Genomic DNA, 14,510 nt, shown 5'->3' on the forward strand with positions numbered 1-14,510 from the left:
ATTGAAATGAAAGTGTTTTAGGTATAAAATGTTATTAAAGTTTCAGTCTCCATCTCTAAAAATTTCAGTCCCCTGCGTCTCTACTTTTTGGAGGTACTGAAATACTGAAATTTTAGAGACAGAGACAGAAATTTTAGTACCAGTCTCTGAACTAACAAACACAATATTAAGTCTCAGTCTCTCAGTCTCTGTCTCAGTACCTGGAAACAAACGCTACCTTAAAAACCAGACCCGTGTTTATCTTGAGTTAATATTTAAAATAACTCCTAAAATTTGGAACAGATTCAATTTTACCTCTAAAATTTTAATTGATTTAATTTAAATTTTTAAATTTTAATAAATAAGTTATGTTAATTTTTTTGTTAATCTCTATTAATAATACATTTACTTTTGGAAAAGAATTCAAATCGAGTTAGAGCTGAAAAAGTTTCACACTGGTGTGGTTGTGGGATGCGTTTCATTCTTTATTGGTCTGGAACAGAAGCAAATCCAAAGATACCATTTTTTAGATGCCCAAACTATAATATAAGTTCTTGAATTGCTTCTTTCTTTAATTTACATCTTCTTTTTGTAATACATGCATGATTTATTTTGTGCTTGTTGTTGTGACAAACCTCAGGGAAGAGATTGTGTGGACTTTTTATGTGGGCAAATGGTGAGAAAAAAGAAGACATGAAAATGAAAATAGCATTGAGTATTGGAAGATGAATATGGGTTTAAAGATTAGTACAATAGAAGTTGAAAATTAGGATTTTAAAAGTATAAAATAGTATTTTGAGTTTTTCTTTTGATTTGTTTGTAGTTGTAGTCATTGGCTATGACTTAGATGTAGAAAAGTGATGAATGAAATTGAATTAATGTCACTATAATTATATATTTTTTCAATACAAATCTGTTTTGTAAATTGTAAGTTGTGACTAAACCTGCAAATTCAGTGAGGATATTACAAATATGTATGATTCTGTAAATTAGAAGTTGTGACTAAATCCGTAAAAATAAAATGATAAGGATAAACAAGAGACTGATCAAGTATATTATCAATCTGTAAATAACATTAATGAATTAACTTGTCATATATATACCAAATCTCTAAATTACAAAATAAATCATAATAATAAACCTTGAATCTGATTTCATGGTCAACCATAGTCATGACAATGACCATTGTAACACATGATAAACCAAGAGTGATGTTTAGAGTATCATCATTACAGATACAAAACAAAAGCGCTATTTAAAAAGTTCCAAAACATAGTCCTATACAAGATATGACAAAAGACATGAACAACCACTGACACAAACTTCAGCCACAAAATAGTCACAAAACAACCTCAAAACACACAACTTCGTATTACATTTATCAATTCATTCAGAAAAGACAATATAATTTAATCTCTATTTTTTTCTTGGTGCTTTGAAACCCGAAGTGGAGACAAATTCCATAAATTCTGTCAACTTTGACGCTATCTCAGAACTAGTTCCTTGTATTGGGTCCACACCCGGAGTTGCTCTTCTTTTATCCAGTAGCTTATATAACCTTGTGAGTAGAGGTGGAGGTGGAGGCACCTATATGTAATTAGAAGTATTTGATAGTTTATGAATAAACACGTGATATTTTCATACATGTAATTAATTAATGTATTATATAATGTTACCTGCTCTATAATTCCTGGCTGTGAAATAGTGGATTGGGTGATGTCAATCTCTGAAACTTGTGGAGCATCCACAGTTTGTATACCAGCAATTGTCGCAGCATCATTAGGTGCATTTGTGTTAGCTCAATCTTGGGATTTGGATTTAGCTACAACAGCTGCTGCAACAGGAAGAGCATAGGTAATATCATCAACTTTTCTATGAGCACAGCTTCTTTTAGTGTGTCCTTTAACACCACGGTAGGTATAAGTGAATTTTTGGCAGACCCTCTTTAACTGTGTAGTTTTAGATTTTTTACTGCTCAAAGGCTCCTCATCAGCGTCCTTTCTCCTTTTCTTTTTAAAATTTTCTGACCTTCTCCTAGTTTTAGGTGCTTGAGACTTGTTGTATTCATTTTTTTTTCACAGTTTCTCACCCGGTATTGGATTTAAGGAATTCATGTATGTAGCCCTATATGCCTCCATAGTCGAGCACTACAATAATTCTGGTAGATAGCGGCGGAAAATTTGCGGCGATTTTATAAAATCGTCCAAAATGACAAACTGCGACACATATCACGGCGGTTAGGGCTGGGACTGCAATCAGTCTTGTATTTAGTAGCAGTTTTCTAGAACCGCCGCTATATGTAACGTCGGTTGAATTATCATTTTACATTTTGCGACGATTTTCTTCCAACTGCCGCAAAATGTGTATAACCACATATTTTAATATTTTCTTTAGTAATAACCATCTGGATATAATCTAGTTAAGTTAACACTACTATTTTAAACTACATATGTTTAAATCATTATTTCTTAAACTCGTAACACTTTTTCTAGATTTGTTTTACGTAAAAAAATTCACAAGTTAAATAAGTTATATATGTTAACTCATGCGAACAAATTTACTAATAAGATTTTCACGTTTATTTTATTGTCATTTAAATTTGCATTCAAATATACATGTAAAATAAAAAAATAAAGTCATAGTTTGAATTTATAAAGTTAAAATAAAGTTCTAACGAGCATAAATTAAAGTTACTCCTCTTTGAAGTTATGTCTTACTAAACCTAAATCAAGAAACTCTAAAAGTAGATAAACATGTAAAATTGCGACCCAAATCATTAAATTAAGAGAATCAACGTAACTCTTATAATAAAAGATCAAAATTTCTCTTCAACATCGTATTGACCTAGCTAAAAATACTCTGTCAATAATCTATGGCCTTCACGTTTTACAGGATCTGATATTTTATCTCCATGTCATGACTTTTTTTTCAGATTAAAGCACCTTTTGTTAACATGTATATCATCTTCTCTTTGTTGGTCTTCTAAAGTTTCATTGTCTTCTTCCAAAACCTTATTGAGATCAAACTGCATGGATCTGTCAATTCCAACAGAGGAGATATTATCTAAATTATCTTCTGAATCAGACTCTTTCCCATCTAGACTGTCAAGAACTATTTCTCCAGAATATTAAGGTAATACTAAAAATATCAACATGCATACAACAAAATAAGTATACCTAGAAGAAATTGAGAACTCCCAACTCATTAGATACTGACTTAGAAAAAAAATGGACGACAATATACTCAGACAATTTTAAAACTAAACGCAAATTATCGACAATTACCATCTCCCTTGTTGGTGGTTTGGGCAAACTTCTCAGGCAGAAGCTATATAGCGAATGTTGTGCTCGCAGAGGATGATGAAAAGTCTTTAGTTTTCATTTATCTTGTTTCACCGTCATGTTATGTTCACTAATGTTTAAAAAACGTAACACTATTGGAATTGATATTGAATATTAGATATCAAGATTATCAAAACTGCAACATTAAGAACAACAACAACTGAAACAACATTAAAGATTTAATGTAAACTATCTTTTGACGAAAAAAACCGTTGAAAGAAACGGAAAATCTGTTTTTACTCATGAAAATTCACAATACAATAAATACTTAACTGCAAATCGAAAATACACCAAGTTTTTTATAACTAAAGAAAACAACGTACAACGTTGAGTTTATTTAACTTAGTTCATGACACAAAGATCCTTTTTAAATTACGTTAAAATTCTTCATATAAGCATTACGCAACATCATCAATATTTTCTAAAGCATTTTCTGTGGGGTCTTCTATATCATCCTCCCTTATCAACTGTAAATCTCCAATGTCACCTTCTGCTGACATGTTCAACCCTGGCTGTGGAGAAAACCAACTTCAGCTTCTTCATTCTCTTCTCCCATGTCATACAAATCTCATGGTTTTACATGAACCACAACACTCCATTCCTTAATTACTTCATCTTCCACATAGTATACAAGCTGAGCTTCTGAGGCCAATATGTACAGTTCATCTTCTTCTCGATCACTAATGTGTATCAGACGAGAGAAATTAACGCTGGTAAGTCCCAAATGGTTTTGTTTGATGCCTCTACTGGTAGTGGTATCAGCCCAAATAAATTTGAACAATACCACTGTGAAATAACATCTATAATTCAATTCAATTATGTCCACAATTTTTTCGTAATACGAAACACTACCAACAGCCACTCTATTATCACGCATGCTTGTATAACTTCTTGTATTAGATGATACATATACTCTACTATTTTGGGTTTTCAGTCCGTCTTCCTTTGTGATTGTTCTAAACTTGTACCATTAACGTTGTACGCCCCAAAACGTCTTGCCTAAATCATGGGACCGCACGTAAGCAACTTCATTTCTTTCGAATGAAGCGTACTTTCCATTGGAACCTAGAGCCACATAACATTCATGCTTTATATTAAAATCGAATTTCATAAAGTAATAAATTCTAGGCTAAAAACACATTGGTCAGGTTCATGTTCTATCAATCTCGTGCTTGAACCACCGAGGAAATTTCGCATGCACAACACTGTCTATCTTAGATTGCGACTTTGTCTGAGCCCGTAAGCTTTGCTTTGTCTTTTCCCTAAATGTACTTTATGAGAGAAAAAAAATTAGTCCAACTAGTCACTGATGATTGGATTTTTGACGGTTTAGAATTTCACTAATAAAATCTCGTTGTAAAGTATAGTTTCTAAACCAATCACTAATCATTTCATACAAAAAGTTGTTTGTCACTAAAACAACCCTCTAAATTTATAAACCGAAGTATTGGACCTCGGGTCGTTCTCCCTAGGATTTACAATAAAGTGTTTTGTTATTGGTTGTGAGTTATATTTGGGGTTTTAGATGAGAAACATGAATAGTAAATGGTAAGAAAACTTGCAAGATTTGGTTGTCAAGGGTCTTCATCATTATCACTAGCCACAAGTATGGTAGTTGCAAGGATTAATCCCACTTAGTCATCCTTAAATTAATTAACAAAGGAAAGTCAAGTGAATCCTAGTCCATAAGTCCTAGCTTTCCACTAATTGGATTAATGAAGGCTAGAGTTAATGGCTATCAACTAGCAATCAATTGGACACTAGTGACTCAAGAAATCCTAAGTTACCTTCTCAAGCCAAGAACATAAAATCCTACTCTAACATCCTCTCAAGCATTTCATCAAACACTTGGAGGGTAATGAAAGAAAGCATTTTTATTTGTAAGAATAAAAGGAATCAACAACCAACAATTACAAAGAATTAACAAAACAACAATCAACAACATCACAATCACATGAATTATCTCAAATTGCATTATTAAAAGAAAACAAAAGAACAAGAATATCTCAATTACAAAACCTAGAAACAAAATAAGAGAAATTACAACAAGAGGATAGGGATAGAAAGAAGAACCAAAGTGTAGCAATCACCACTTGAAGGTAGAAGTAGAAGGAGACTTGAATTAAACCTAGAATTATAAGATCCTAATCTAACCCTAATTCCTAATCCTATAGAGAAGTAAGAGCTTCTCTCTCTAAAACTAACTCTAACTCCTAAAACTAAGCTAATGATCAAAAGTATCTAAAGTATGTTGATTCCCCTTCAATACTTGACTTAAATAGCATCAGAAATGAGTTGGATTGGGCCCACAAGGCTCCTAAAACCGCTGGGGACGATTTCATTAAAGTGGGCCACGGACAGAATCGGCGCGCGCGCGCAAAGTGCGCGTGCGCGCCCCTGAACGCGAAGCAACATATGGCAAAATTTATATCATTTCGAAGCCCTGGATGTTAGCTTTCCAACCTAACTGGAACCGCATCATTTGGACCTCTGTAGCTCAAGTTATGGTCGTTTAAGTACAAAGAGGTCGGCTTGACAGCTTTCCGGTTCTTTCATTTCTTCATGAGTTCTCCAACTTTACATGCTTTTTCTTCATTCCTTTAATCCAATCTTTGCCTCCTAAATCTGAAATCACTTAACAAACATATCAAGGCATCTAATGGAATCAAGGTAAATTATATTTATCTATTTTAAGACCTAAAAAGCATGTTTTCACTCTTAAGCACAATTAAAGGAGAATATACAAAACCATGCTATTTCATTGAATAAATGTGGATAAAAGGTGATAAAATCCCCTAAATTCAATACAAGATAAACCGTCAAATTGGGGTTTGTCAGTCACTAGGAGAAAAGAGTCATATTGGTGTTTTAAAAATACATGTGTATACTTACTCGACAAACGGAACCGCGACATCGCAGTTGACTAGCACATGATGATGTGCTTGATGTTTTTTCATTGGAGTGAGTTCAAAATGTGAAACAACCCCTAATGCCTTTCCAATAGCTGGGAATATAGTTTCCCCTGAATTATGTGTAACATCAACGAGTTGATCATCAACTCGCCCTAGTCGGTTGATTCTAATCTCAATATTATCCAAATATCTAGAACAAAAAATCAGGATTTTCTCAGATAAATAGCCTTCTGCAATTGAGCCTTCTGGTTGTACCCTATTACGAACATATTGCTTTAAATTTCCTAGATACCTTTTATATAAATACAACATAACGCTCAATATATACACAATTAATTCAACTGATTGTATTAAAGGGGTTTATCAGCAAGCTAACATTTCTATTGGATACATCCACCGATAATGTACTGGTCCACCAAGAGTTACCTCATCAATGAGATGCACCGTAAAGTGAACCATGACGGTAAAGAATGATGGAGGAAAAATCATTTCCATTTGACACAGGGTTTCCACAATATGATTCTGAAGGTCAGCAAGCTGCATAGGGTTTATGGCTTTCTCACAAAGTTCTCGAAAAAATGATGACAAATTTGCAATCACATTGGACAACGGACTCAGAAGTGCATTCTTCATCAAAATTGGAAGTAATTGTTCCATCAGAATATGTCAGTCATGACTTTTCAACCCAAACAACTTGCGCTATTGCAAATCAACACAACGAGCAACATTGCTAGAGTAGCCATCTGGAAAGATCACATTCTACAGAGTCTTCAGAAATACATCCCTCTGTGAATTTGACATCGCAAATATTACAAAAGGATATTTACCACATTCGCCCGGTCACAATTTAGACCTTATACCCATGCATTGTAAATCTCTGCAGGCTTTAAGATTGTATTTTGATTTGCTGCTATCATTTAAGATGGTGAAGACCACATTGTCACAGATATTTTTCTCTATATGCATCACATCGAAGTTATGACGTAATATCTGATCTTCCCAGTATGGGTGGTCAAAGAAAATACTCTTTTTTTTCCAATGCGAGTCATCTTCATCCCCATCCTGACCATTGCGTCTTTTTTTGGATGTCACAGTTGAAATCTTCGCAAATGAAATATGCACATTAGACTGTTGGCTCAATACATCTGTTCCGGATAACTTCTTCGGTGGATCTTTACCTTCGACCTGCCCGTCAAATCTATTCCGGTCTAGTCTGTATTTGTGTCCTAGATTCAAAAAGCGGTGATGGCCCATGAAACATCATTTTTACTATCTTTCAGCCGATGTGGCTTAGCGTCCAAGTTACACATAGGACACGCTAACCCACTGTGTGTATTCTAGCCAGATAGGTTTTCCAATCCTGGAAAGTTGCCGATAGTCCACATTAGTGCCGCACACATGTTGAAAGTGTTTCCCTCTTTTGCATCATACGCTTCAACGCCATCCTATAATTGCTTTAACTCATCTACCAAAGGCTACAAGTAAACATTTATGTCGTTACCTAGCATTTTTGGCCCAGGAATAAGCGTGGATAGAATGAAAGATGTATGTTTCATGCAAAGCAGGGCGAAAGATTATACGGAATAAGAATCACAGGCCAGATTGAATACTTTGTGCTCATATTCCCAAAAGAATTAAATTCATCACTCGCCAAGGCTAGGCGAACATTGCGTGGATCCTTCAAAAAGTTAGTATACTTTGCATCAAACTTTTTCCATGCTTCAGCGTCCCTTGGATGCCTAAGCAAACCATCATTATTACGCGCCTCTTTATGCCATAACATTTCAGTTGATGTCTTGTTGCGCATGAATAACCGTTGCAGTTGTAGTATGACAGGAAAGTAACGAAGAGTCTTGGCTGCTATAGGTTTCCCATTTCTCTTCACGGGTACGTTGAGCCTAACAATAGAGCCTTTTTTAGTCTTCTGCTTCCATCATGAATACCCATATTGCTTGCACTTGGTCAAGTTTTCATCATCACTTTGATACAACATACAATCATTTGGATAAGTATCTATCTTGGTGTACTCAATATCCAACTTTCTTATTGTCTTCCTGGCTTCATACACTGTCTTTGGAAGTTTTGCTTGTTCGAATGCATCCCGCAATAAGTCAAGAATCATAGTCATTGCCTTGTCACTCACACTGCACATACACTTAATATGATAAAGCTTCACTAAGAACGATAATTTGGAGTACTTTGAGCATCCAGAATATAACTCCTTCACTCCATCTGTCAGTAGATCGTTAAAATCCCGCGCTGCACGACTTGGACCTTCATATAAGTATGGCAACACGTCTTCATCATCTTCGGCATGTTCGATTGTTGTTGTGTCTTCACTCCCATGTTACAGCATAAAATTGAATGCCTCATTGACCATTTGTGCATTTGATTCACTTGGGATATCGAATTTTCATCTACTCATCCCAATTCATATCTCTCTTCAACCGACTTCTCACCATGACGCAGCTAAATAGTATATCCAGAGGAAAATGGTCATAACAACAGATGGTCGTATGTATCCTCTCTTATTTGCATAAGTTGAAACTCACATTTAGCACATGGACACTTTATCATGCCATCAGAAGATGCATTCGCAAATGCAAAGTCCAAAAAACTGTTCAATCCTTGCCTATATTCCATATTATTCCATGACTTTGAAATCCAGCTTTTATCAATATCTATTATAATAGTAAAATATAACGAATTAATTAAGAGTGACAATATTTAAAATATCTTGCATTCACTTACTACTATTTTAATAAGAGTAGATGTGACCAATAATATTTAAATAAAATATAACACCAATAGTCTTATTCTAATCTTTTTATGGTTTTGACATTGTTATTAAATAACATTTTTGTCTATGTACCTTAAGGAGAAAAATGTGTAGCTAATGTTTTTTATTAAATATTTTATTACTTCTACTTGTTTTTTGTAAATTTTTTATAAATAAAAAAGACTAATATCAGTATTTCCAAAATAATAAATTTATATTTTTTATACATAAATATATACATCTTTTAAAATTAACGTATTATTAGAACTATTCTATTCAAATTTTAAATTATAGTAATCAAATTTAAAATATCTTGCATTTTAACTTTGGACCTTTTAATCATCTTCGTGGTATCTATTTTGATTGAAAATGATGACTAAATATGCGGGTTGATAAATAAAATTAAAAAGTGATTAAAAATGCTTTTTTCAAGTTTGTTTTATTAAATTTTTTGAGATTTTCTTCATTTGAAATAATTAATAAAATCCAGCAGCTCATCAAGCACTATCATTTTTGTTCAACTTATAAATTTAATTATAATCGTTGAAAATATATTATAAAAAAAATAAAGTTGTTTAGTATGGAAATTGTATAAAATAAAAAAAAATTAAATTAAAAAATAAGATTAAAAATATTAAATTATTATTATGCGTAACAAAATCAATATAAAAATGTACCATTATTATGTAAAGATTAGTTATCTATAAATATTATTAAATTTATTTATTTTTTAAAGATAGCAACCTTTATATTGTTATTTTTTTCTAATAATTTTATGAAATTAATTTTTATATTATTTTTAAATTATAAATTTGAGATAAAAATTAAAAATTTCCCTAATAAATAATAAATTATTAATAAATACAAATAAAGATAAACATTTTATAAATTATTTTTTTAAGTTTACAGAATAATAAAATTTAAATTAATTTATGTATAATACTAAAATTATTACATTATTATTAATATGTAATAATCAAGATAAAAATTTATAAATATTTGTAAATTTATTTATTTTTTAATTTTATTTAATTTGAAGTAGATATAAAAATTAAAATATAGAGAACTCCTATTCTTGCATCATTTTAAATGCTAAAAATTTTCGCCTTTTAAATTTATAATCAATATCTTAAATCAGTTTCATTATTCTTTCAGAATTTTTTATTTTTGTTTTCATCATTTTTTTACCATTCTTCATACACATATTCATTATTATAATTTTTATCAAGCAGAATAAAGAAAGGGATAGTACTACATGTACTCTATAGATCAAGAAAAAACAATAAAGTATAAGTAGAAATTATGTGTAAACAAAAATAATGTCATGAAAAAAATAGAAAAATTAACTTATAATTATATTTTTGACCAAATTTTAAGATAGCAGTTATATTAATCATTGTTTATTAATAGGATTAAGATAGAAAACCGAAAATTAGACACCAAACTCTCCTATTCTCTTTATATATTGTTATAAAAATGGTTTGAGAAAGGACAATTAAACAAGGAGAATATTTCAATTGATTTTTATAATTTGATTTATTATTATACCATAATTAGTTGTAGTTAGTTTCTCAGATTTTAGATTGAATAAAAAGTTAAACTTAACTATAAGAAACTTCTTCAATGCATCAAAAAATATTTTAAACATATAATAAGACATGAGTTACCCTTTAGAACTAGAAGGATACGGTAGAATTCACTTCATTTGATATTTTTCAAATTAAAAAAACTGTGACCACTAGTGCATAAATTTAATAAATTGTGCAATATGAAAATAATAATCTTTTCAAGATTTTAAGAGGATATTATTCAAAGTTCTTAACCGTCAAACCGGTTAGGAACCGGACCGTTGAACCAAACCAAGATTTGGCCGGTTCGGTTAAAAAATTTCCCAAACGGTACCGTTTTTTTCAAAAGGGATTTGCAGCATCGACATTACTCCCTAACACTGCATTTGGTTAGTGTGTCTGTCTGGGCAAGACATAGACACGGTAGAACGTGTCTGGCGTTTGGTTAGTGAGACACAAAAATTGGAGATACACGCATACCCATAAGCATACACAGTATACATATTTTTAGTGTCTCAATAAAATGGTGAGACACGGAACAAAAGCCTTGGACACAGATATGAAATTTTATTTTTGGACCATTTTATCCTCATCAATTTTTTAAAATTCCAAATATCTCCTTCTCTATTTACAAACCCTAATCAGTTCTCAGCCCTTGTCATTTGCTTTTCTGAACCTTCGTGGATTCTCCATTGTATGTATGCGTTGGTTGATTTTGTGAAACTTGTTGTTATTCTATGAAAATCTCCTTCTCCTTTTCACAAACCCTAACTAGTTCTAACCTCTTCTCCTCTGTTTTCTCGCTTTTGCAGCTTTGTAAATCTTCCTCACTTGTGTGTGTTGTTCGATGTGCTGAAGCTTTTTATTATTCTATCACAATCTTTCTCCTTCATCTGTGCTAGAAAGCTCAGCTCAAGGTTTGAAATAATCGTAATCTTCTTGTTTGTATGCATATTGTATTTGTATGTTGCTGTATTGGATATCCATTTTTTTTAACACTTATGTGTTGGGTAATCTTCTGTTTTGGATATGTATTTTTAATGGGGTTCGGTTGGAATATTATGTTTAGAGTTTAGCTGGAGTATTATGTTGGGTTATCTTGTTTTCTCTGATTTGGTCAATAAAATAAATTATAAGTGATGGTAACAAATAAAAAGATAATGTCATAGTATTATGGTTCAATTTAAATCAGTTTGATGTTTCAAAATTATGAATTTGAGTCCATGTGAGAGCTTCTTATACTTAGTCCCAATTGTAAACTTGTTATCATAACGGAGCATTGTGTATCTCCACTTGATGACTTATATTTAATTAGATCCCAATAATTTATTTGTTGTTTTGTTCATGGAATCTGAGCCAGCTGGTTGATTGCTTAGTTTTGATATTTATTAGTATATTTTTACCTTGAATTTTATTTTCGATTTATAGTGCAGAAAAAATTAGCAACTGTAATAAATTAAGAGTTCTCCATTTATGTATCAAAAACTGTTAGCTTGCTAATATGAGTATGTGATTATGTAATGGGTGTTTTCTCTACTTGTAGTTTAATTAAAATGATAAAGAAAAGTTTACTCTTGAGTGTTGTCAAACTGGGTTTTAGAATTTATTTTATTTTTATGCATTTATTTTTTATTGTTTCTTAGGAAGTAATGATGGATCGTTCTGAACAAATTAAGCTATGTGTTGGATATTACTGGATCATGAGAACGCAATCTGACACGATGATGTTGTTTCTTTTAGTTACTTTATATATGTATATTAGGAATAGAAGGAGGGGTCATTCTTTAATTGGGCGAAGAGTGAACACATTGCATTAAGGCGAGATGCATTAGATAACATCATTGGGGTGGGTGGAGATAGAAATTGCATATGGGAGTTAAGAATGAGTTTGAATGCATTTGCTAATTTGTGTGAATTGCTACAAGTTCAAGGTGGGTTAGATGATGATGGTCATGTTGGCATAGGCGAGCAAGTAGCAACTTTCTTGATTATATTAGCTCATCATACCAAAAATCGCAGTGTACAAGTTAGGTTTTATAGGTCTGATGAAACTGTTAGTAGGTATTTTCATAAGGTGTTAGGTTCAATTTTGCGTGTCCAAAGTGTATTATTTGCAAAGGCAGACCATGTACCAGAGGATTCTATAGATCCCAGATGGAAATGGTTTAAGGTAAGGTGTTGCATAAACTTTAAATTTGTATTGGTCAACTTTATTTGTATATAATAACTATTTTGTTTTGTCCATTTGATAGGGTTGTCTAGGAGCATTAGATGGCACTTACATAGATGTCACAGTCCCCAAGAGTGATAAATCTAGGTATCGGACAAGGAAATCTAGAATATCCACCAATGTCTTAGGAGTTTGCAATCGGAACATGAATTTCGTCTATGTCCTTAGCGGTTGGGAAGGATCGGCATTTGATTCAAGGGTACTTAGAGATGCCATTACTTGACGTAATGGCTTGAAAATACCTGTTGGTATATTTAAATTAATCTCTTGACAAGTGCATTAGCTATCTATTAAAGAATTACGATATACCCCCTTATAATTTTTCCATCCTTCCATTTTAGGGTCTTATTATTTAGTGGACGCTGGCTATACCAATAGTAGAGGATTTTTATCTCCTTATAGAAATGTCCGGCATCATATCAATGAGTGGGCTCAAGGTCACCCGTGCACCACAAAATCGTCTAGAGTTATTTAATAAGAAGCATTCATCGGCTAGGAATGTGATTGAACGGTGCTTTGGGCTGCTTAAGAAGAGATGGGCAATTCTACGAAGCCCCTCATTCTATCCAATTAGAATCCAAAGCCACATTATTATTGCATGTTGTTTGTTACAAAATTTTATTCGTATGAACATGGATGTTGATCCCGAAGAAGATGCAACTCTTTTACTGGAGCATATACCCGTTGGAGATGACACTGTTGTTGATGAAGCTGACGTAATTGATGCTGTGGAAAGTAGCCATGAGTGGACTCAATGGCGTGAGGACTTAGCAACTGAGATGTGGGAAATATGGAGAGGATAACATGGAGCATAGAGCTTCAAATTTTTCCTAGTTTTATCATATTTGCAATTGTCGTGTACTATAAATTGTTTCTCTTGAATTATTTGAGTTTTTCTAAGGCGTAATGTATTTGCATACTAGGTTTAATTAGTTGTGTTCTAATTTGGTTGAAATTGTTGAATTATGTTGATATTCTACTAGTGATTATTTAAATTCTGTTGCAATTGTTAATTTATTGTAGTGTTACTCTGTTACAAATCTGCTAGCCAGTATTGTTTTGCTAAAATTCTGCTAGTCACTTGATATTTATTCTGTAGTTGTTGTTATTGTAAGTCTGTTGTAATGCTGATAAAGATTCTGCTGTAACTAATTTATAATTTCGATAGTAATTCTGTTGGTCTGGTGCTCTTTTTCCTTTATTGTGCAACTACATTATCCAGCATCAATGGCTTCCATACCACGTCAGTGGACTGAACAGGAAACTGAACAATTTGTGGTCTTCATGGAGGAATTGGTTGTTGAAGGCAAGAGGGCGGATGCCGGTCAATTTAAAACCGGGGCATTTCAAAAGCTGGCAAATAAGATGAATAAAAAGTTTCCTGGATGTGGCCTCACTGTGAAGCACATCAGAAATAAACACAAGCGACTAAAAGAAAAATATATGTATGTGGCTGAGATGTTGGGTTATAGCAGCTTTGGATGGAATTCGGAAAAAATGTGTGTTGAAGTTGATAGCAAGCAAGTATTGGAAGCTTGGGGAAAGGTATGTTTTTCGTTTTTAATCACTCCTCTTGCAAGATTTTTAAATTTACAAATCTGAATTTCATTTTTGCTATGTTTATTAATGTCGACTTTGGTTTATGGTATAGGGTCGCAACGTCACCTTCTACACTACCGGCAAGCCGTTTCCCTTGTTTGA

The 14,510-nt window shown here is 32.6% G+C and overlaps 1 protein-coding gene across 1 annotated transcript; it reads left to right on the top strand.

Annotated features, from left to right (window-relative positions):
• Positions 1-12,231: 12,231 nt before the first annotated feature.
• Positions 12,232-13,612, top strand: LOC130934701 (uncharacterized). Its single transcript, XM_057864242.1, has 4 exons — positions 12,232-12,305; positions 12,398-12,749; positions 12,832-12,920; positions 13,318-13,612. The coding sequence occupies exons 1-4, from the start codon at positions 12,232-12,234 to the stop codon at positions 13,610-13,612; spliced, it is 810 nt and encodes a 269-aa protein (XP_057720225.1).
• The last annotated feature ends 898 nt before the right edge of the window (positions 13,613-14,510 follow it).

The sequence above is a fragment of the Arachis stenosperma genome, chromosome 6 (assembly GCF_014773155.1).
Source record: "Arachis stenosperma cultivar V10309 chromosome 6, arast.V10309.gnm1.PFL2, whole genome shotgun sequence".
Classification (NCBI taxonomy): Eukaryota; Viridiplantae; Streptophyta; class Magnoliopsida; order Fabales; family Fabaceae; genus Arachis; species Arachis stenosperma.